This window comes from Gavialis gangeticus, unplaced genomic scaffold (genome assembly GCF_001723915.1).
Source record: "Gavialis gangeticus isolate Ggan-Ray unplaced genomic scaffold, GavGan_comp1, whole genome shotgun sequence".
NCBI classification, from domain to species: Eukaryota; Metazoa; Chordata; order Crocodylia; family Gavialidae; genus Gavialis; species Gavialis gangeticus.
In genome coordinates, this window is record NW_017728996.1 from 50,566,455 (window position 1) to 50,588,966 (window position 22,512).

General features: G+C 42.5%; 1 protein-coding gene across 1 annotated transcript in view; it reads right to left on the minus strand.

Moving 5' to 3' along the window:
* NEO1 (neogenin 1) overlaps positions 1-22,512 on the minus strand; it is a 321,940-nt gene that overhangs the window by 129,414 nt on the left and 170,014 nt on the right. The window contains exons 6-7 of the mRNA XM_019503843.1: positions 20,211-20,365; positions 19,201-19,321 (exon numbers count right to left, since the gene is read on the minus strand). Of these exons, the coding sequence (XP_019359388.1) occupies positions 19,201-19,321; positions 20,211-20,365 (276 nt within the window). The remainder of the gene's footprint in view (positions 1-19,200; positions 19,322-20,210; positions 20,366-22,512) is intronic.

The window sequence follows — 22,512 nt, forward strand, 5'->3', positions numbered from 1 at the left end:
CACTCATGGAAAGGCATTAAGAGTTTATTGAGCTCTGCAAACAAAGTGTAAAAAGGTACAAATGCGGGTGCTCAGCACCTCACCCTGGTTGGCAATGCCATGGACCCAGGTGGCAGACATAACACAGCTATCTATGAGTACCACTCGAGTTGCAGTACAGCAGAAATGAGAAAAATTGTCCCTTGCTAAATAACCCCCCTCCCTCTCCCCATCCCTCCCAGTCCCAAGAAAGGCACTGATGTGATGGCAGGAGTCCCATGTGGGAACTGTTATCTCAGCCACTCCAGTCCCACTGCCAGGACTGCCTGGAGAGGCTTGCAAGTAGCACTCCCGCACTTCCCCCACTCCCCTGTGATCCCATCTCTAGGGAAAGTCCATGGGTGCCAGATGACTCAGTCTCACCACACAAGCTGTCACTGTGCCAACACCACAAGGCAACCTCCACCACTCCCCCCTGCAATCACTGCCCCATCCTGGTTCCAGACGCTCCCCCCAGCCCCAACCCCTGAAACCAAAGCAACCTCTACCCTCTTCTGCTGCTCATGGCCTCCCTCCTGGCTGAGGTCCCACAGCAGGGTTATAGTGCAGCCTTGGTATAGACAGGCTGCCTCCAGGCTCAGTTGTGCTGGGTGACATGAGCCTCAGGTGTGGCTCAGGGTTGCAGGACCAGGGTCCCAGAAGAGCAAGACTGGGCCCTGGGGGGAGAGACCAAGGGGCTGGGGGTCCTATGAGGGAGAGCCAGGAGTCCACAGCCCCCGCTGTGCTAATGCAGCCTCCTCTCCCCTTGGCTCAGCAGCTACCACCCACCCCTGCTCCTACCCTGCAGCTCTCATAAATGGACAGTGAGTCCAGGATCACCCACCTGTCCAGCTCCTACATGGAGAAGTCCCTGGTCTTCACTCTCCAGTCTGGGAATTAGTATGCCAGATCAAAAGCTCCCTACCCTATGCCTCCACACTAAGTTTTTGTGCTTGTTGAGTTTGGGCCCGGTCACATTCCCACTGACCCCAACCTCTTCTCCTTCCCCATCCTAAGCACCCATTCCAGGTTATTTCACCCATTTCACAAACCTACCCCATCTCCCTCCACAGGTTTGCTGCTTTGTGTCCATAGGAAGAGGAACTGAGCTGAGACATTGGCAGTGTTCAACAGGTTTGTTTGTTTTTTAATTAAAACAGGAAGCCACATTCCCCAACACCTTAGCATATGCCCCCGGGGGCGAGGGGAGGGAAAGAGCACCACTGCCCAGGTTACAGGGCCAAAAAAGCCTGTGGTGGGAGATCCATGGCCTGGTGCCAGGACATGGCCCTCAAAGCCCTCTGGCCCTGCTTATCCAGGAAGGGCTCCTGGTCTTCCAGCATGAGGAGAGAGTCACCCCAGGGTTTGCAGATCTGGACTGCCAGCTGCTGTGTGGGGCTGGCACCCATAACATCAGCAGGGGGCTCACCCTCTCCCCCATCCCTGCACTGCATATGCCTGACCTGCTATGACCGGTCCATGTGCCATGCTTCTTATGCCCAGACTTCACGGAAGACCTCCCCCCTAGTCTCACAGATGATGTGGAGGATACATGAGGAGACAATGAGTCATGTCAGGTTCCCCTCGTCCACCTCAAGGTGTGTGCTGAGAGCCCACCACCAGTGTACCCTGAGGTGGCCAAAGGCACACTTCACCATCATGTGGCACCTGCTCAGGCAGTCATTGAAATGCTCCTTCTGGCAGCCCAGCTGCTCGCCATAGGATTCATCAGCGAGGGCAGGAGGGGTTAAGTAAGCTGGGTCCCTTACGATGGCGGGGAAGGGGGATAATGACATCACCTATGATCAAATCAGAGATCCCAGGAGCACAGTGCATGCTTTCCCTCAGCCTGGGGAACTGACCTGGTGGTCCACGATGCCCTGCAAGACTACAGAGAAGTAACCCTTGCAGTTGATGAACATCTAGGTGGCCTAGGCTGGGAATAGGATGGGGATGTTGGTGCTGCTCATGACCCTCAAGCAGTTGGGGAAATCCATGCAGCAGAAGCCAGTGACCGCCTACTGAGGGTTCATGAGATGGATGAAACCACTGGCCTGGACATCCTGGATGACCAGGCATGCCTCCCAGATGGCTTCTCCAGCCATGGTCTTCCCCATGTCAAACTGCTTAGTGATATAGTGGTAAATGCTGGGGGTGACCAGCTTCATGATGGATATGGCCACCTGCTTCTCTGGGGTAAGGGGTGGCCACACACAGATATCCTGGCACATGATGTGGGGGGCAGCTAGCCAACAATTTCCATGGAAGTGGCCCAGTGCATGCAGAAGGTCTGCAGCCACTGTTAATTGTCTTAGGTGCCAAGACTATCTACTCCTACCAGCTGGTGCTGGTGGCATGGGCCAAGAACCAGCACTTGATGGTCTCAAGGTGGTGCCACAGCACCCTGGTATCAATGGCATCCTAGGTGGTCTCATCCTCATTCGCCATGTGAAAATTGGTGGCCCAGTCCAAGATGCTTAGCAGGCACAGGGTGAGGTGGGTTGCCCCTCATGGGATGTCCAGCTGTTGGCTTGGGGTCACAAAGCCACACACCATGGTGACCAGCTGCTGCATCATGTCCAGGTGGGTGCACGTGATGTCCCACAGCCTCCAGCAAAAGTCATACAGGGCACTAAGCAAGACACATCACAGCTCCCCACTTGGGTGCAGGTAGTGGGATGCCATGGCAAGGTGTAGGTAGCGTGAGACATGGAGGCATATGGAACTCGCAATGAAGAATCCTCACTCAGAGGCTTTTCTGGAAGCCTAGGGCTGACTACTGGGAAGGGTCTGTGGTCCTAGGTGCTTGGCAGTGTCTGGCAGGGGGGTGGCTGGGCACTCTGCAGTACCCAGCAACCTGGAGCACCCATGGGGCGTGCTGGCAAGTGTGCAAAAGTGCCCCTAACCTCCTGGCCTCAGCCAGTGCAGGCAACCTGTGTGCCTCCCACAAAGGGTGAACATGCGCACTGCTCACTACTAATCTAACTTAGGCCGGTTAAAGAAAAATGACATAAGTTAGACTGATTCTTCCCTGGGTTTTTTGACTATCTGTACTTAGCCCAGACGTGGCTGAACTATTTCCTGAACACTGTATATTTCTATAAAATGATCTGCAATCTTCTGTGCAAAATGGTATATTTGGTAATTAGTGACATGCTTCAGCCTCCAACAGGGGGTGTTGTTTATGCCACATAGGCTATGAACAGATATTCCCCTCAAACTACATGCAACTTCAATTATACCTGTGACACACTGATACCTGAAATATTTTCTGCTCAGACACAGTTCTACTCCTATTTGACATCCGCATAGTATTTTTATATCTGTATTCCAAATAAATTTCCATGTCAGAGTTCATATGCACCTGCTGATAATTTACCACCCAGTGTTATCTCTGACTGTACTATCTTTAAAGAAACTGTCTAAAGTGTCAGGGGCTTAGCAAGTCATGTGAAGGATAAAGAAAGATAATGATAAAGAACAAGAGGAAAAATTTTAAGAAATACAGAAAAAGTACTGGTCCTGCATACATCTTTTAAGGTTACTAGTACAAATCAACTCACTTAAAAAAAAAAAAAACCAAAAAAAAAAAAAACCCCAACCACCTCTATATTCCTAGCAGAGAGTTCTGAAAGATTTGTATGTATAACAGCCTATAAAAACTTGAGGTTATATTCCAATCACGTAAAGGCATAGCAAAAGCTTGTAGCAGTGGGATGCAGCATTCACTTTAAATGTGAATTATTCATTTCATTCTGTTAGCTGACCACTAACACAAAACCTAGAATAAAAAGCAACCACTGTAAAAATATTGTAGAAGAAAAGACAGAGGATTTTTTCTTTAACTCCAAAGTGAAAATGCCTGTCATAAGACCCAGAAAACCTTCTTTTTTCCTGACCTAGACTGGAAAGAAGAAAGCAGTTGTAGGTATGATTTCATTTTGTCAATTCCTCATACATTATGTTTAATATTAGTGTGTCAATGAAAAAAGAAGGCAGAATCCATCTGTCTTTTCAAAGATTTTGGCTCCATATATATATTTGGCTCCTTTTTTGATACAGATCACATGAAAATCTCAAGAAAATATCACACACGTATATTTTTAAGGTGGTGGCAATTTTCCCTTCAGTTTCTATAGACACAGTACATAAATTTAAGGCATGTTATTAAAAAGTAAAATCCATAGTCTTATTTTTTCTTAACTTGCACATTTTACACTTTTTTTTAAAGTAGCACATTACAAGCCTGTATCACTGATACCATGGCACAAAAATTAAGATAACATCTGCAGTAAAATCTTTTCCTAGACTTAGTCTTTTAACTGGATGATTTCTGTTACATATGCAGCCAGACTGTGAATCAACCCCCTTTTTTCCTCCAAGTGCTGTTCTTCTGTCATGACACTACTGTATAATTTAACAACTTTGAAATATAAGCAACCAATTAAAAATATATTCACACATGTTAGTTCCCTTCTGGTGCAATATTAAAAAAAAAACCCAAAAAACAAAACAAAACCTCCAAATCCTGATATTTTTCCACACAATAAGAGGTTAGAAACAATTACAAACTAAGTATTGTTCTACCAATCCCCATGTCACTATTTGTCAATAATAATTAGAAGGAGAAAAAGCCTTTGGAAGAATTATCATGAAACTGTATCATGAAACAGACAAATAAAAAAATCAATTAACAAAGCTCGGTTATTATACAGTGTTACAGTTCTTGGCGCTAAGGTATGTTACAAAATGAAAAATTTTGATAGTCATGTTTGAAATCAAGCTAAAATTAACCTCTGCTATGATGCTTATCATCTTCCAAAGAAAGCAAGCTAGAAAAACTCAGTTATTCACTGTGATAACAAAAGACTGATTATTTTTTACTAGGGCTGTGTAAAGTTTTGGGTGCTGTTTCAATTCGGAGGAGATTCAACCTGATTCAGCAGCCAAATCTCTGAATCTGAATCGAATCAGGAGACCAATAAAAAATTCCAAGTTGATTCTAAGCTCTCCAAATTGATTTGGAAAAGATTAGGAGAGCTTCAGAGATTTGGGCAGTCCCTGCTTGTCGCCACAGGGAGCTGGACCCAAATTTCGTGTTGGTAAGTAAGGGGCGCGGGGGGGGCTGGAGGAGGGGGGAGCCCCCCATGCAGCGCGGGACTGTGGGGATCATCACCCCCCCCCACCTGGCGGCAGCCAGTGAACATGGGGCTTTTTTTTTTTTTTTTTTTTTTTAAAAAAAAAGAACTGGGAGGCTGGGGCCGGGCCCGTTTGCTTCGGAGATTTGGCAGCAGCCAAATCTCTGAATCAGATTCGGCCAAATCGATTCGGGACAGTGATTTGAATCACCAAATTGAAACACTGCCCCTCAAATCAGCTGAATCCAAATCCAAAGCGAATACTAGCCACTTTGCACAGACCTATTTTTTACCTATTAGTAGCAGGTAAACATCCTAGGGAACTAAAAACTGAATCAAGTCTGCACAGCAGAGTTGTCTGTAAATTAAGAAGTGATGAAAAATATCCATCTCCCTTTAAAAAACGTTATGCTTACATTTCAGTCAATTATAATTAAGTTTCCTAGCTTTCTTTTGGGAGAAGTCATCTTGCTGAAAAGTAATATGCAACACCAACAGCACTGGAGCTTGGCATCAATGACTGTAAACCTGTTCCTCGCAGTAATGGTGGTACAATAATCAAAGGAACATAAATTGCTATTCAGTATTGAAACAAGTAGCTACTAAGTTATTTTCTCTAATCACAGTTCCTGTTGAATAGCAAGTTTACAGTGCAAAAGCTCAGGCTCTTATGCTAGCACGTTAGCCATCCCATCTAGAGGTGGCTACCAGGGGTGTGCGAAGCAGGCCCTATTCAATTCAGATTCAGCCCAAATCAGGGACAGCGATTCGATTCATTGATTCGGATCACTGTCCCTGATTCGATTTGGCTGAATCCAAATCTGAAGACTCGATGCTGATTTGGAGAATCAGCAATTTGAACATAGACACAGCTTTCAAAGTTCTTTCTACGTACCTTGGGGAAGCAGATGTGGTTCATGATTGCTGCAATGCTGTGGCGCATGGAGCAACCCACAGGAGTGTGGGGGGGCCTTTCACGTGCTCAGCAGTGAACCCGGAAGTGAACCAGAAGTACTTCTGGGTCTGCCTGGGAACATGCAGGGCCTTCCCCCCGCCCCAGACACCACTCCAGCTTGGCGATCAGCTGCCGGGGGACCCTGGATGTCCCCCCAGACCCAGGAAGCACCAGTCACTGAGCCGTGGGGGCACCCTGTGCGCTCTCCAGTGGACCTGGAAGTGGACCAGAAGTGTTTCTAGTTCACTTCCAGGTCTGCTGCTGAGCGCGCTGGGGAGCCCCCCCTCCCCAACTCCTCTGGGATGCTTCATGCATCCCAGCATTGCAGCGATCACGAGCCCCTGCTACCTAGAGGTATGTAGAAAAAACATTTAAAGCTGTCTCTATGTCTGAATCTCCAAATCTTTCCAAATCTCTCCGAATCGATTCAGAGAGATTAAAGGGTCCTCTGATTTCATTTGGATCTGGAGAGTCAGCCACCGAATCGGGCCCAATTTCTGCCAAATTAAATTGGGAACTGAAGCTTCACATAGCCCTAGTGGTTACACACTACTGCCAGTTGTTAAAGTCACTCAGATAAAATGGTGCTGTTTTGCCCAAAGATGGACAAAAATCAAGGCACATTATTTTTGATCCTAGAGTTTGCATTAGGAATCCAGTTAAAGAGCAGAGAGATTAAGCTGCTACTCTGAAAAACTACTAAACTTGAACCCAAACTGCTTCCCACAAATCACCAATGGAGTCTTTCTAACAAATATCAGAAACCTTGCCTTGTGACAAGTTACTTTATGAAGGTCTACCCAACTCTTGGTTAACTCATAGCCTGTGAGCTCCTGCCACTTTAACCTCTTTAGTTCCTTGCACACTCCCCCAGAGGCAGCCAGGCATCACTCCCCCTGCCATTGCTACCTGCCTTCATCTCCTATTCCTGCTGCCATCTCCGCTTCCCCCATACCCCACCCAAGACTGTTGGGGTCTCCAGGCTCCCCTCCTCCAGCTTCTGCTTCCTGATGCCATCCTTCAGACGTTGACCATTTAAGCTTTCCATTTTAGTAGATTAAATTAAAATCTGAATCCCGGTTTAGTTTATTCTCTTGTGAATGGGACAACTCAGCATACTTATAGTTAAATTTATGCTTAACAAAAACTGCTGATCTTACAACCTTCATCAGATTTCTTTCCAAGGTATTTTTAAATAGAACTAAAACAAGAAATCAAATTAATTTAACAAATGGAGCACCCTACTTAGTGTTTAACATATGTATAGACATAAGAAACATTACTGATTTCCCAAGAGGAAGAACTAAGCTGATCAATATACATAACAATAAAAATGTTCCTTCAGCATAAAAGGAATGAACATGGTTATGTTGACACCAATTCATTAACAAAACTATTATAAAAAAAATAACTGCAAGGTGTTGGGTTTCGGTTTTAGAAAATATTATTTGCAACAGTTTTGAATTTTCAGGTGCTGTTTTCCCTGCCTAAAACTCAATTTTCAAAATGGGACTCTGCAAGATGTTCATAATTCAAATGAGGCAATTTTGATATTTTAAGATGAAGTGTCCAAGACTGAAGTTTGAAAAGCCTTCACCTACTTTCAACACATCCACAGTCTTTTTTTTTTAAACTGGATTATGCAATTAGTATTAACGCTATAAGTTTGTCACAGCTGATGCCTTAAGATTTTTCAGAGATTCATGGCCTTTATAACAACCTGATAAGACTCCTCCATTTTAAGAAAAAAATGCATGTCCATGCATAGAGAAAAGAGAATGTAAACATGAAGGATACTGATTTTAGCATTAGCGTTAAAAAACACAATTTACTGCCAAACAGAGGGTATTTTGCTCAAACTACCATAAGCCCCTGACTATTTCTCTTTTCTAGGAAACTATGAATTGGCTTATTTGTCATGACAGATGTATTACTTCCCCATTTTTTCATGAAAAACAACCAGGTGTAAGTATTTTTAAACCTTGAGATTTATACAAAAAAGGAGTTTTAACATGGTGATTGTTTATTTAGACTGAACAGAGTCTTTAATCCACCAAGTAAACGTGTCCACACATACAGACACACAAATGCTGATCTACCATACATCAAGGTGGAGGATACTTACAGAGTGATGGAAGCAATTTAGCTCAAATTTTTGTCTCTGACTATATACATTTTAGGGGATTAACATTCCTCCTTTTTAGGGTCTGCTTTCAATTTGAGCCCAGTTGGGAACCCTTGAATCTCATTAGGGTTTCTGATCCTAGCAAAGGTAGGTGCACTTCATATACTACTTTGTCAGTGTTTATTACCACTGCCTGCTTCCTGGCGGTCCAAGAGCCATTTCTTTTGAGCAGTCTTCGATTTTTTTGTTTTTAAACAGCCTTCTGTGTAGTCAAGGATTCAAATTATCTATGAAGTCTCAACTACTCAAGTTCAGTCTATAAATCAGTTCTTCATTGCTACGTAGCTCACTGTCAGACTTCCAAAATTCATTCATGTACGCTATGGGGACCTCATCTGCCTTCTGATGCATAAAACTGTGCAAGAAAAAAGGAATATGCAGGAATTTCTGCTTGTGAGAAGAAACAGAATAATCTTCAGGAGGAATACCCAACAAGGTCATCCTTTGATCCACTGCAGACTTATTTTATTCCAACATTTCATTCACAATTTGCGGCTCCTTTTTCTAGTATGTCTCCAGTTTCATTGAATGCCAATTAAATTACAATTTAAGTTATTTTATGCATTACGTGTCCAACAGTCCAATACTATTTCTTGATTCACAATGTGTTGGATCCCAAATGAAGTAATTAATAAAAAAAAAATCCATTAAACTGACGGGGTGGGGGGGAAGGGCAAGGGAGACTAGTACAGAAATTGCCTTTGATGTGTGCAACAGTCCAAAGGAGACAGCTATCCAACCTGCAGATTATTTTTCTCTGGGCTGGACCCAGATGAGCAAGGTTATTCATATAGTTTCAATGGAAGTGTTTTTAAAAGATCCACATGTCCTTTTTCATTTCAGACCATAAGCCTTTTTCTATTGAATGTTTAGAAGTCATTCTTGTAGATGCTTCCTGAAGAGGAGGCAGGCAAACTTGAAACACTTTTCCTGAAGTGTCAAGCTTCGTTTTCAATTGCCCCTTTCAGAATCTGTGCAGACAGAAGGCAGGATTCTTCATAGGAAATGTGTTCATAGAATTGAGTACTGCTATATTTAACAGGATCAAGAAACATATTTCCTAGGGCTAATATTTCCTAGGGCTAATATGATGTAATTAAGACCACCGAACCCCTCTCTAGTGAGGGTAGAACTTTTACAGTCAGAACTTTTACAATCAGGATTCCTGGTTTAAATGAATAAAATTCATTACTTCTGCCCTACTCAGTGGACAAAATTGTCTTTCACCTTAAGAAGAGCACTGGTAATATTTTTTGGTCATGATTTGTGAAAAGATCTCATCTATCACTCCATATTCCTAGGAACAATGATGGGAGATACCTATCTATTAACCTGTTTATGATCATAAACCTTGCCAACCAAGTTAAAAGGCTATCAGAAATGTCTTGTGGAATGTCGCACAGCCAAACCTACTGGGCTTCCTACGAGAAGAGGCATAATCCTGCCCTTCTCTGCTTATGTTTGTAAAACAATCTGGCCTGTCTGTCTGCATTAGAAGCGTCTTTTGGGTGTACCAAGTCTCTTAAGTTCCTTACTGTGTTAGCATCTGACATGTTTTAAATAGTTATATCTGGGTTTTGTGGTTAAAGGAAATAAGTGTGTGATTCTCATCCCCAGATAGGTTCCAAGTCCCAACTATGGATGTAAAGTGAGACCTAAATGGAGATTGCCCTTGACTGGCACCAGACTAGGGAAGCTGAAATAGTATATCATCCAGATGCAGTATAAGACCCTGTTGGTGGCTTGGTTCCCAGCAGAATCTCAGAGCCTCCTGAGGTTGCCTTTTGCATTTTTTTCTCCTTTTTTTTTTTTTTTTATTACATCAGTGGCTACTACGGACACAAAGGACATAAGAAAAAGGAACTGTTACCCTGTTTTAGAGTTGGGAAACTAAAACACCACGTTATATGAGTTGCCAAGGTCACGCCAGGCTGCAAAGAAGGCAGTGAACTGAACTATATGTTCTCCTGAATCTCATTCCAGAACAAAAGCACAATACTATACTTCCTCTCCTACAATGGATGCTACAAATACTCTTGCAGCTGTGAGAGCCATTAGTTGTAGCATGATACTTGATGAAATAATTTGGCTCTGAATTTCTTTTTTCCACCATATCTGTGGTGTCCCATGTGCTGTTCTAAGTCAGGAAGACTCGATCTTTCAAGGTCCATAATACATTTCAAGTGTCACATCAGTGTAAGATGGAGCTTAGCTAGTCATAAAACTTCTATGGAGACAGAAGAGCATCAATACAAAGTTGTGTGATGATATGATGATACCCTGAGGAATTTCTTCTATTACCCGAGTCAGAAAGAAAAGTTTAGGTCAGTAATGAGCATTTCAAAGTTCTCTTCGAATTGGGACCTTCTTAAGATAATTCAATGGAAAAGATAATATCCACCCAATGAAAAGAGAAAGGGTATGCTATTCTAAACGAGTTAAGACCACAACACTCAAACTGCATCTGCAGTTTCTGGTAAGTACTTCCCTGCCAATCACTCAAACTCCATTTATGACAATTTTATATTAACAATCTCAATACAGTAAAGGACAAGACATATTTCACACTCCCCAGGCCTACTGCTTCTGTCACTTGTTCTGAAGTCCTCTGTTACTGACAGTTCTTCACATACATGATTTTCTCTCTGCATTCAGACTATAAATTTATTTTCATGGAAGTTTAAAGGCCGCAGAAACTGATGATGCCACCAAAGAAGTGCTGATGTGGCATATTGCTAGATACCAGCTAAATTCAACCTTCTGTTCTCAAGATCTCACTCTTGTAATATCTACAGACAACAGAAAAGAAAAACAGACTGGCCAGAATTATTCTCTGCAGCATAAAGGTTCCCAGTTCACTTAACATACTATCTTCACTTCAAAACTTTGAAGTTAACATACAGGGTATTTTGAATGATGTTTTGAAACACTTGCCTACCTAAAGGAGCATATTTATTTATAGTCTATGTTTTTTTTGTATATGGCATTCAATAATTATTCTTTTTTTTTTATTACTGTCTGAATACTTGTCAAGTGCTTGTCACATAGGGGTGACAGCAAACCATCTGCCTTCCTCCCCCAAAGGCACCTCCTCCTTGTTGCTACCACCTGTTCTTTTCCAGTCTCCACATGGCAATTCAGGGTTGTGTTTGCCACATGGCAAATGGTTAGACTACTGGCCCTAGCTGCATCTCTCAGTCCTGTCACCAACATTTACCCTTTAAAAAGTAAAAGTCAATTTTATAGAGTAACTAAAAATGTTAACAAGGACAGTGTACAGACAATGTAATGTTCTAAAAATGCTAACAGGAAAGAATTAGGTTACATTTTGTTGTATGTGGTTGTTGTCCTAACCCGGTGATTCTCAACCATGGTGCTATGGAACCCAGGGGTGCTGCCAGATCCTGTAAAGGGTGCCCCAAGGTGTGAAGAGATAAGCAGACAAGGACAGGCTCAAGCTTAACTCTGCCAGGCCAGTCTCCCACCCCCACTGCCCAGCCCCTCTGGAAGGAGATAAGAACTGTAATATTATATATTCGTTTCTGAAACTGGATGCTACTCACTTCAATAGTCATGGACAGGTGTCAAGTTCAAAAAGGCTAGGAACCACTGCCCTAATCCTACTTCGTAAAAATGGCATAAAGATCAGTAAATGCTCAGCAAATATGCAATTACATTAAAAATGGAAAAGTTAAAAATACTTTTTGGGAGAGTAAGAGGAATTTCAGGGCACCCTGGAGCCCCTCCCTCAGCCACAAATGAATTGACTCCTTCCTGATATAATGTTTAAGGATCTCTCATAACAGATTGAAGTGGGAAGCAGTAAGGAGCAGCAAAGCTGTTGAATATGTGACGTTATGATAGTAATAAAAACTGTCAACAGCAGTAGAAGCTGGGTAATGATGAGGGTATCTGACAACAGCTATGTCTCCAAATTTCAGGTAGTCATAGGTCCGGGTAGGGTAGTTTGGCACCATGGAGAATTTCATCACAATCTCCAAGGTATTAAGCATCAAGAAAGCAGCCACTGCCCCCCAGTGATGCACACAAGGGAGCAAGGACTCTCAGAAATCTGCCTTGGGACAGAGGGGATAGTGTTCATAACCTTCATGATAGTGTTCATACCCTGCAGAAGGGTAGACCTTTGAAAGTACCACAATGGAGAAGTGGAGCACTGGAGGTTACATGATACCAGGCTTGGTGCAGCCATTCCCTCTCTTCCCACTTTAAGCTGTTATTGTGGACCAGTGATAAAAAAGATCATTTTTACATCTGCTACAATTTATTTTACTGGATCAGCCAAAAATAAAGTTGCCCTCAACCACATTTTTTTAAGAATTCCTCACCAAACCAAACACAAACAACTCATACCTAAAGGGAAATTTTAATAATGATTTTATCAAAGCCATATCTCTTATTCCTAGCATTTTTGGAGTACATAAATAAAGTATAAACATACTCTTGGAGTACATCTATTATTAGACATACTTTTGGGGGAGTGTACACACAGGATAATTTTTTTATGCACAACAGACTGCATGGAATCACTGAATTATTGTTTCTGCAGTGTGAAATTACTGTCCGGGCATTGAAAATGAAGGCTTATCTCATGGCTGATTATCACGCCTTACACAGATTAAATTTATTACATCTACAGATCACCATCTACAACTGACAAAAACAGAGACAAGCAACATCTTTTAGTTTGAAAAAATTCCCCGTATTTTCTCTTTTGCAAAGGTATGGGAAAAATAAGTTAACTTATCAGTCACTGGTGCTCCTCAAGACATATCATGTATATTAAGGGTTGGCAACCTACAGCCCAAAGGCCAGATCCAGCACACCAAGTGATTTAATTCAAGCCATGAAACTGGGACATCAGCAGTGGCAGCCTGGCTTGCAAGCAGCAGCTTGGCTTTGGCCCGAGCTCTATTAATTAGGCTCACTACTCCTGAAAGGATGCTGACCCCTGGTCTACATGTCCATTTGCACTGAGGCTGTACATGTGCCTTACACAGTCTAGCATGGACAATTTGTCTTAAAAGCACCCATACAGTATGCACGAGCACCACCTGTCCACATGTTCCATGCCTAGGCCTTAAAAGATAGTATGTGCATCCCGTTCCTCCTACTTACAGAAAGCTAGAGCATGAGGGACTCTTAGTCAAGGTGATAAATGCGGGATATGGAATGTGCTTCTCAATGGATAACACTTTTCAGTGAATTTTAGTTGCTGGTAAGTACTTTTCCCTGCCTTGTTCATGTGCTGGCCTACATGCACATTCATACTACAGGTGACTAAAGCAATGCCGACCTTACCTGGATGTGGTTCTCCAAGCCTTCAACAGACAACAACTGCAGGACTACCTTCCCAAATGTAGCATCAGCCCTGGAGGCTTCTACTGATGCTGCAGTACCAGGAAAAGGTGCTTTAGGTCTAGCTAATTCAGCCTCAGCTAGAATACTATGTGCAGCTCTGGACTCTGCAATTTAAGAAGGATATGGAGAAACTGGAAAAGATCCATAGGTGAGCAACAATGATAAAGGGATATGAAATAAAGTTGAGAGAACTGGGTATGTTTAATATGGTGAAAGAGAGAAAAGGGAAAACAAAAGGAAAAACAACCGTTGCGCCCTGTTACAGAGGGCAGGACACAGAGCAGTTGATTCAAACTGAAGCAAAGGGGATTTAGATTAAGTCTCCAAAAAAAACGCTGTCTAGGGAAACTGTGGAAGCTTCTTCATTGGCACTTTTCAAAGAGATGACCTCTGAGGTCCTTTTCCAGCTGTGTCATTCTATGGCTATATATGAAACAACTAAATAAGATATACAGGCAGCATAAGCTTTTGTGAACTCTTGATCTCAGATGCTGTGAAAGGACAAGCACAGAGAAGTGCAGAGTGAGTGATCTGTATACAAAAGGTAAGAAAGGAGGAGGGAGAAAAGGAGAGGGAAGCAGGGCAGCAAACAAGAAAAGAACTGGCCTATGAAAGAGAAAGCAAAAGTTTTTGTGAACTCTTAAGCTCACTTCATCAGATGCCTGGCCTATAAAGCGGGCTTGAGTTCATAAAAGCTTATGCTTTCTATATATTTTACAGTCAGCCTATAAGGTGTATATCCACCCTGCTTTCTGCCTGACTTCAGATTAACATAGTGAACTAACTCTCCCTACATATAGAACTTCAGATGACTGCTTTTCAGATATCAGCTATGGAGATATTCCTTTGAAAAGCCACTGGAATTGCCTGGGCTGTGGGGGGATGAACCCTAAAACATTTATGACAGAATTAAAATGCTGTATCAGCACTTTTGGCAGCATCATCAGTTTCAATAAGCACATGAACACAGTCCACTACCCAATTAAACAATGTATATGCTGAAATCACTGTATTTTTGTACCTCTCATCTAAAGAAAACAACCAAGGTAAGACAAAGTGCTCTCCATGTCCAGCACATATAACAATGATACCTCAAGCTTTGGAGAATGAAAAGATGGTTGGCCATTGGGAGATGGAATTCAGTGACACCTTCAAGTAGGAATTTGGGGCGAGTCCACCAAAGATACCTTGTCCGGTGACAGACTGCATGGTGCAGGGATTCACCATAAATGTTTGCATCTTGACCATTCTTCTCATTGAGGTGACAGTCACCAAGAAGGCTTTTGCAAACTGCATACTGTACAGGTGCTTTTAAGACAAACTTCCATGCTTGACTGTTTAAGGCACATGTACAGCCTTGAGGCAAATGGATATGTTGACATGGGGTCAGCAAGCTTTCAGGAGTAGTGAGCCACATTACTAAGGCTCAGGCCAAAGCCAAGTTTCTGCTTACAACCCAGCTGCTGCTGCTGACATCCTGGCTTCCTCCCACCTCCCCCTCCCCACCAGCTCACAACAGATCACCAAAACTCACTAAGTGATAGATTACTAGACCTGGAAGTAGACCATGGCTCTGCCCGGGGCCCTGGCCCCATGCTGCTACTGCCCGGTGATCCTGGCTCCAGAACTGAAGACTCCTTGGAGACCGGTCCAGGACCCCTGTGGGTACGGCATGCTTGGCCAGGCGGATGGGATGGGGCCAGGGGTGGGCAGGGAGTGACATCTGGAAACAGGACAGACAGGTAGAACCAGGAACGTGGACCAGTGACAGTGCAAGGCCAAGGCTAGGCCTGTACAATGCACAAGAAGGGGGAAGACGCGTACATACTGTGTAAGGTACTCTCTACAACGTAAAAGGCCGAACTTGAGGCACATGCTCACTCACAATGAGTAAGGTGCACAGGGACAAGCAATCCAACAAGTAGAAAAGTTCTAGGAAAGCAACAAAGACAAGTACCTGGAAAGCTTTCCATACAAAGAGAACTCAACAAAATAAAGGCTACTCAATTTAGAGAGACCCTGACTGAAACCTAACATGACACACCAGGTGACAAATGATAAAGCACTGATTAGCCTTTCCTACTTATCTAATCATATATCTTTAATATCTCAGTCACCTTCTTGTTCCTCATCACCAACAAATGCTACTAGTTATGCTCCACTCTACTGAGGTATGCCCATCACAGTAAAAACCTTTGTCCACTTATCCATCATTGACCCATAAAGATGGAATGCCCTTTTTCTAAACAGCTCCATACAACCTCTGGCTTTTCTTTCTTCCTTTTTAAAACTAAAAGCAAGCTTGATTTTATAATCTTCAGGACCCCACTGGAAAGCCTTGCCAAACCAGCCAGGAACCTTTTGACATTGTTATTTGAAGATCAAGGAAACTGAAAAATTAGGAAGGTCTGGACACAGGAGAAGTGATACAGACCCTGGTAGTAATACTGTATATATGCAAGAAAGCAATGTGCAGGTAACAGTGTTTTATTCTCCTTATGAATGTATTATCCATTTTTTCAAACTCAGCAAAGTGAATATTTCTCATTAGTAAATCTGATATAAAGAACTCCCCTCCCCCCAAACAGCTTGAGATAACATGCCAAATTTTGTTAAGTGCAAAACATCTTTCATTTTTATACCTAGACACACAGCTTGCAATTAGGACACTATCATCATATGCTTTAAAGATACTCGCACACCTTTTCCGAAACCTTCCTTCCTCCTCACCTTTCATTTGCTTTAAGATAGCATCAAAGTAAGCTACTGAAGCTTACTCTGAGTTTGAAAATTACTCTCCTTTTCATGAACTGAGCTTCATTAGACACATCCTGCTCGTACATCTGCTGTACCACTTGTTATGCCATCATCCACAATTAACACAAACATAGTGCATATTAAGTGAAGCACTGTGATAATACACCTGTTGATAAAGAGCAGTATTTGAACTTATCGGTGGTATGTATGGATGTACTATTAAAAAACATCTCAGGGCATGTAACAGAACACAGATTTTCATAGGTGTAATGTTACACTTGTTTTGAGAATTCACCAAGACTCCATCCACAATCCTTTGGCATCATGCAAAAGAAAGGTCAGAGTTGAAAGGCAAAGTCCTTCTGTGTAACAGGAGAGGACAGTGAAACAGAACAGGGAGCAAAAACTAATACAGACAGGAGGAAAAAGAGGAAAGGACTAATAAGGGTGAGACAGAAAGGACTAAAGCAGAAAGACAGAAAGAGGAAGAAGAGCAAAGAATCTTTTAGGACCTGGGTAATGTACATTGTTGCCTTAAGAATGGCATTTAAACATTTGTTTTTTGAGAACTGACTTATAGGTATATGTATATGCATTAGAACGATTCAGGATGGGTAGCAGAGGTTGATGGATTTCTGGAAGCTTGGGTCTCTAATACAGTTTCATACAGCCTTAGAAGCACAACAAGGCCAACAGACAGACATACAGTCCAAGAAACTGGTGGCATGTACCGTATTGTTCCACACATTGTGGCACCAGCTAACAAGGCCCCAGAGCAGTGGCGGGGGAGGGGGCGAGTCCCACTTTTGGGGGAACAGACCAAATTAGGAGAAGGCCCAGAAAGACCAAATTAGTATGTATGCATGTAATTAGCTACATGGATTGTGTGATGAACAGAGAGAGACCAACCAGCAACAGCCATGGATCAAGAGTCATCAGGAGGGAAGGAGAACACAAAAACAGAGACTTGAGAGTAACAAAGGATCCCTCCTCCCCATCCTGCTCATCCTCCTCTCCGAGAGGGGTCCCCCTCCCTGTCCCCAGGGAAGATTCCTGAGGCCACCATGGACAGAGGGCACACCACCAACTCATCTCATCCACCCACTGAGGGGTGAGGTGGGTAGGCCTTGGCTATCCCACCTTCAAGCTGCTGACATCAGACACTGAAGAGTGAAGACTGAGTCCTGGCCAGATGTACTTTGATTCTAATGACGACCCTAGGATTTGGTAGATATATACAATTGCTTGATTGTTTGCGTTGCTTCTTTTCTGTTGTCACCGTGTACCAATAAATTTGCTTATTAGTGAATGGAAAGTTCATGGTCGGTCCCCTCCTCTCCCCCAGAACAAGTCACCTGGGTCCTAAATCCAGAACCAATATACACATCTGGATAGGGCACGGCTCCCAACTAGGTAGCTGTATCATTCAATATTATTAAAACACTACTTCCGCTTCATATATTCTAACAAGCTCTCTTATCTGATTTCTATATTGGTCAGTAATAAAATTATGTTTGATTTTTGTCCCTGAACAAATGAAGAGCAATATACTACTGCTGGATCTAGATTCCTAACTAGGGAAGCAGGGGAAAAACCCAGAGTTTATACTACTAAAGGCTCTGAAACTAGCAGCAGACACTGTTGGTCCCAAAGCATGTTGCAAATTGTGTAATATGCACAAATCTCTTCAATTAATACTGAAACACAACTCCCCATCTGACAGTTTATCCTTTGCAGGCTAAACACCCAAAACACCTCTCATTCTACTGTATCTAGGGAAATTTCAAGTAAGCAGCAGCAGCACATTTATGGTCCTATTTCAGCAACATCTCCCCTGTAATATTTTTCAACAAAAGAGACATTCTTTCCATACACAACAGAATGCATAGCATATACTTTCTTCGAGATAACCAAGGATCAGAAATTTTAAAACAAAACCTAAACTGGACAGGCAATACAAAACCCAAAGGTATGAAATGAATAGTTTCTTGTCTGATGTCTTCCCTCACCTTCGTAACAGTTTTCTTCACTATCCTCTTAAAACTGATTACCAAAAGTTATGTGATCTGATGCTGGAAGAGCGATTTGTCACCCTACAATGGTATTTGTAACACTCTGGGTTTCTGCTAACATATTACCATTATCATGACAGCATTTATGTTTCTTTAACATCTGAAGTATATAATACAGGACATCATAGGCTTAAAATCATAGCAAGGATATGAACATTATTAATGATTCCTCTGACCTCAGCATGATAACAAATAATAATTTTACAGCACAAATGTCCTTTTGAAAGAATTCTTCTCCCCCTTCTCCACTTTTGTCAGTTTGCAAAAGTGATGGACATTGTTTTAAAAATAAGTACTGATAGCAGAGAACTGACTCTGAAACTGATGAATTTGGCCCAAAATTCTTCACCAGTAGAATCTCCACAAATGTTCATTCTTCACTTCTGTAATCCCACTGTTCGGTTTCACCTGAGATAGACTCACTATGCTTTTATCTGCAAATGCCACAGGAGACCCTCAGATACCTGACTCTATTGATCATTTGAGCAAACACTTCAGATTATAGTAGTATATTGAAAGGAGAAGGCTTTGGGTCTTGTTACTATTCCCTTAATAAATCACAAACATGCAGAAAGAATATCTAACTGAACAATTCACAAGCCTTAAAAAAAATTTTATTTAGCTGAATTGTAGAATTAATGACTCATGCAGACAAAGCCCCTTGTTTTGTCATTACGTTGCCCCAGTTTATCTTACCGTGTTCAAGTATTATTAGCTGGGCTCCAGCCTGCACATTTCCAACATCATTTTCTGCAATGCACTGATAGAATCCTTCATCTGATTTCACCAGACCCAGCACCTGCAGGTTGTGTTCCTTCTGAAGCAACAAGATAAAATAAAACTTTTATTTTAAAATGAGTTTTAGCTGTAAGGATAGGGTTTTAAAACAGCATGTTTGCCAGGACTTTATTTTAATGCCTGCAAGTCTTTGAATTTCTTGCCAGATATCATGGCCATTATTGAAAACCATGTCCCTGTCCCAGGTGAAGTATCTTTTATTATGAATCCTCAAACGATACTGGACATTTAAAAAAACACAGAACAAAACCCACCATTAATACACATGGAATTCTTTAACTGCAAAAATCATAACCATAACATTCAGATGTAGAGCAAAGCACTCATACGAGTATATAACAAAGGACCATTCAAGTAAAATGGTCCTGAAAAAGAACTACATACCAGGATATCAAGTATTCACACAGTCTAGTAGCCTCAGATTTACCCAATAATGCAAGCATTAAGTCTTAAGCTATTTGTAACAGATCTCAGTAATGAATTTCATTACGCTAGGGTAGGTTACAATTTAAGGCCTGGTCTGCCAAATTTTGAGAGTCGCTATTTCAGTAAGATCTTTGTGATTGCAATATTCTTGTCCATTTATAAATGACTATACAAAATGTAATCTGAATTCATATTGAGGTTTTTACAGGTTTGAACTTTCCAGATTACCTTTCAAGCTGAAGATGAATACTATAAAGAAACACACCCATAGTATAAGGAATAATGCCAGTGCTCTTCAATAAAATGTTTTGCAGCTGGATTATGCAACAATAAAGGATTCAAGGAACAATTTAATTCTTCTGGACCTTATCCATAATATTGTAAAAGTAAGAAGCTAACCCTATAAAGGAATCTGTCTCACATGCACATACATAAAAGGATTAAGCCATAGGTCCAATACCTCAAAATGAAAACATACTTACAGCAATTTTGAAGTAGTCACTAGGGATCACCATGTCTCCATTCTTGACCCATTTCACAGTTGGAGTTGGTTTCCCAGTCACTTCACATTCAAACACAATATCCATGGATTCATGAGCGTAAATATTAGCAGGCTGCTTCAGAAATTCAGGTGGAGCTTTAAATATAAGATTAGAAAGAGAGACATTATTACTGATACCTAGATTAACACAAACTGGTGCAATTTATACTCTGGGTACAATAAAACTCAATTAATTCATTGTTAAAAAAATGCTTCCATACATGATACAACAACCAGGAGTAACAGGAGCAGGAATTCTGAAGAGACTGAAAACTAAGCACCTAACTCTCTTAGGCTCCTCTGAAAATACTAACTACAATTGCCAGTGACCACAAACAATTAAATCAAACAGAAAACACAACTATACAGGCTACTTTCCCATTCTAGCAGGGGAAAGAAAAATCTGTTACTAGTAGCAAAAAGTAGGAACAGATACAAAATGTTCTAGCTAGTAGGTTTCAAGTTTATGTTCAGACACAATTAAATAGTCAGTTGAACAGAGAAACGAAAGTCAGTTGAACTGAGGCAATCTGGGAACACATGGGAAACAAAGCTGGATCAAATATAATGGAAACACTCTGTAAGAACATGATAGTCAGAAGTCTATTAGAATCAAGGTAAACTTAACTAGAAGCCAACAAAAAGACTCCTATGGTTGAGCAATACATTGTGTGCTCCTGTGCATCTAAAGCAGAGAATTAACTGTGAGTAAGACTGCAGTGGCATAACGCACTGGAGCTAGGAGCTCAGAGACAGGCTATGTCCAGATGTTCAGTTTCTACTGGGAGAACTGCTCTTCTCTAGGTAAAAAGCAGTAAGCGTGCCAACATTCAAGCCTTTAATTCTGAAGCAAAAGTGGCCACTCCAGGAGAAAAATAATTTCTGTCACTCAGCCGACAGGCACCTGAACTGAGCCCAAGGAGTTGTACTGTCCCCTCCCAGCTTCCCTTTGCCCCCATCTCCATCCCCAACTTCTCTCCCTTCCTGGGCCAGTGGGTGAACTGGGCAGGAGGTTTCGCCCTCATGCTTCTCTCTGCTCCCTGATGGGTTTGGGAGGACAAGGGAGCAGTGAAGTGCAGCCCTCAGTCCCTTCCCCAAGCCAGGCATGGCCTGCATTGGAGGCAGGGAGCAATGGTGGGTGCTCCTCTCCCCTCTTGGACACACCAGAGAGGGCAGAGGAGCACTTGAACAAAGCCTCTCCCACCTAATTCACACACTGGTCCAGGAGGGGAAAGCAGCTCCCACTGCTCCCTGCCTCTTCCCTAAATTCAACACTACCTGGTTCAGGATAGGTCTTGGGGGCGGGGGGTGCCCCAGTTCTCCCTCTGGGGTTCCCCAGACCCCAGTCTAGGGCAAGTACAGGGAGTTTTTCCCTGATGTTTCTCCTTCCCCCATCCTCCCCTCAAGGGAACACAATAAAGGTTGTATAACGGAGTCTGTGCATTCAGTTGATCAACATATTTCCACTTGTAAAATGAAAGTGCCTCTACTTATCAAAAGGCTGTCAAAAATCCATGAACAAAAAGTACCGTAGAAATATTATTCAATAAGTTTCATTTTAGATGTACAGCAAATTGAGCTTAGGATCCAGAGAACAAATTTTAATCATGTAGTCAATGTACATGAAGAAAGTGTGCATCGACAGTGACAAATTGTTTGTATCAAAGCCAAAATTCCATAACTGGTGACTTCCCAGAGACAGAGGGACAGGTGTACACAGACTTGTTTACCCCTGAAACTCCACACAGAACATTACCAAATATAGATTTCATATATTTTCATAGATTTCATAGAGATTAAGGCTGGAAGGGACCTCAGAAGATCATCAAGTCCAGCCCCCCGCCCGAAGGGCAAGAAGTCAGCTGGGGTCACAGGATCCCAGCAAGATAAGCATCCAATTTGCTCGTGAAGGTGTTCCTTCCTCCGATGGCAGGCTGTTCCAGACCTTGGGGGCTTGGACAGTAGAGAAATTCTTCCTTATGTCCAGCCTGAAACAGTCTTGTAGGAGTTTATGACTGTTCGAACTCGTCATCCCTTGGGGCGCTCTGGTGAACAAACGTTCCCCCAGATACCGGTGGTCACCACTGATAAATTTGTAGGTGGCCACCAGATCACCCCTGAGCCTCCACTTTTCCAGGCTACAGAGCCCCAGGGCTCTCAGCCTGTCGTCGTAAGGTCCGTTTTCCTGACCTATGATCATGCGCGTGGCTCTTCTCTGGACTCTCTCAAGCTTCTCCACATCC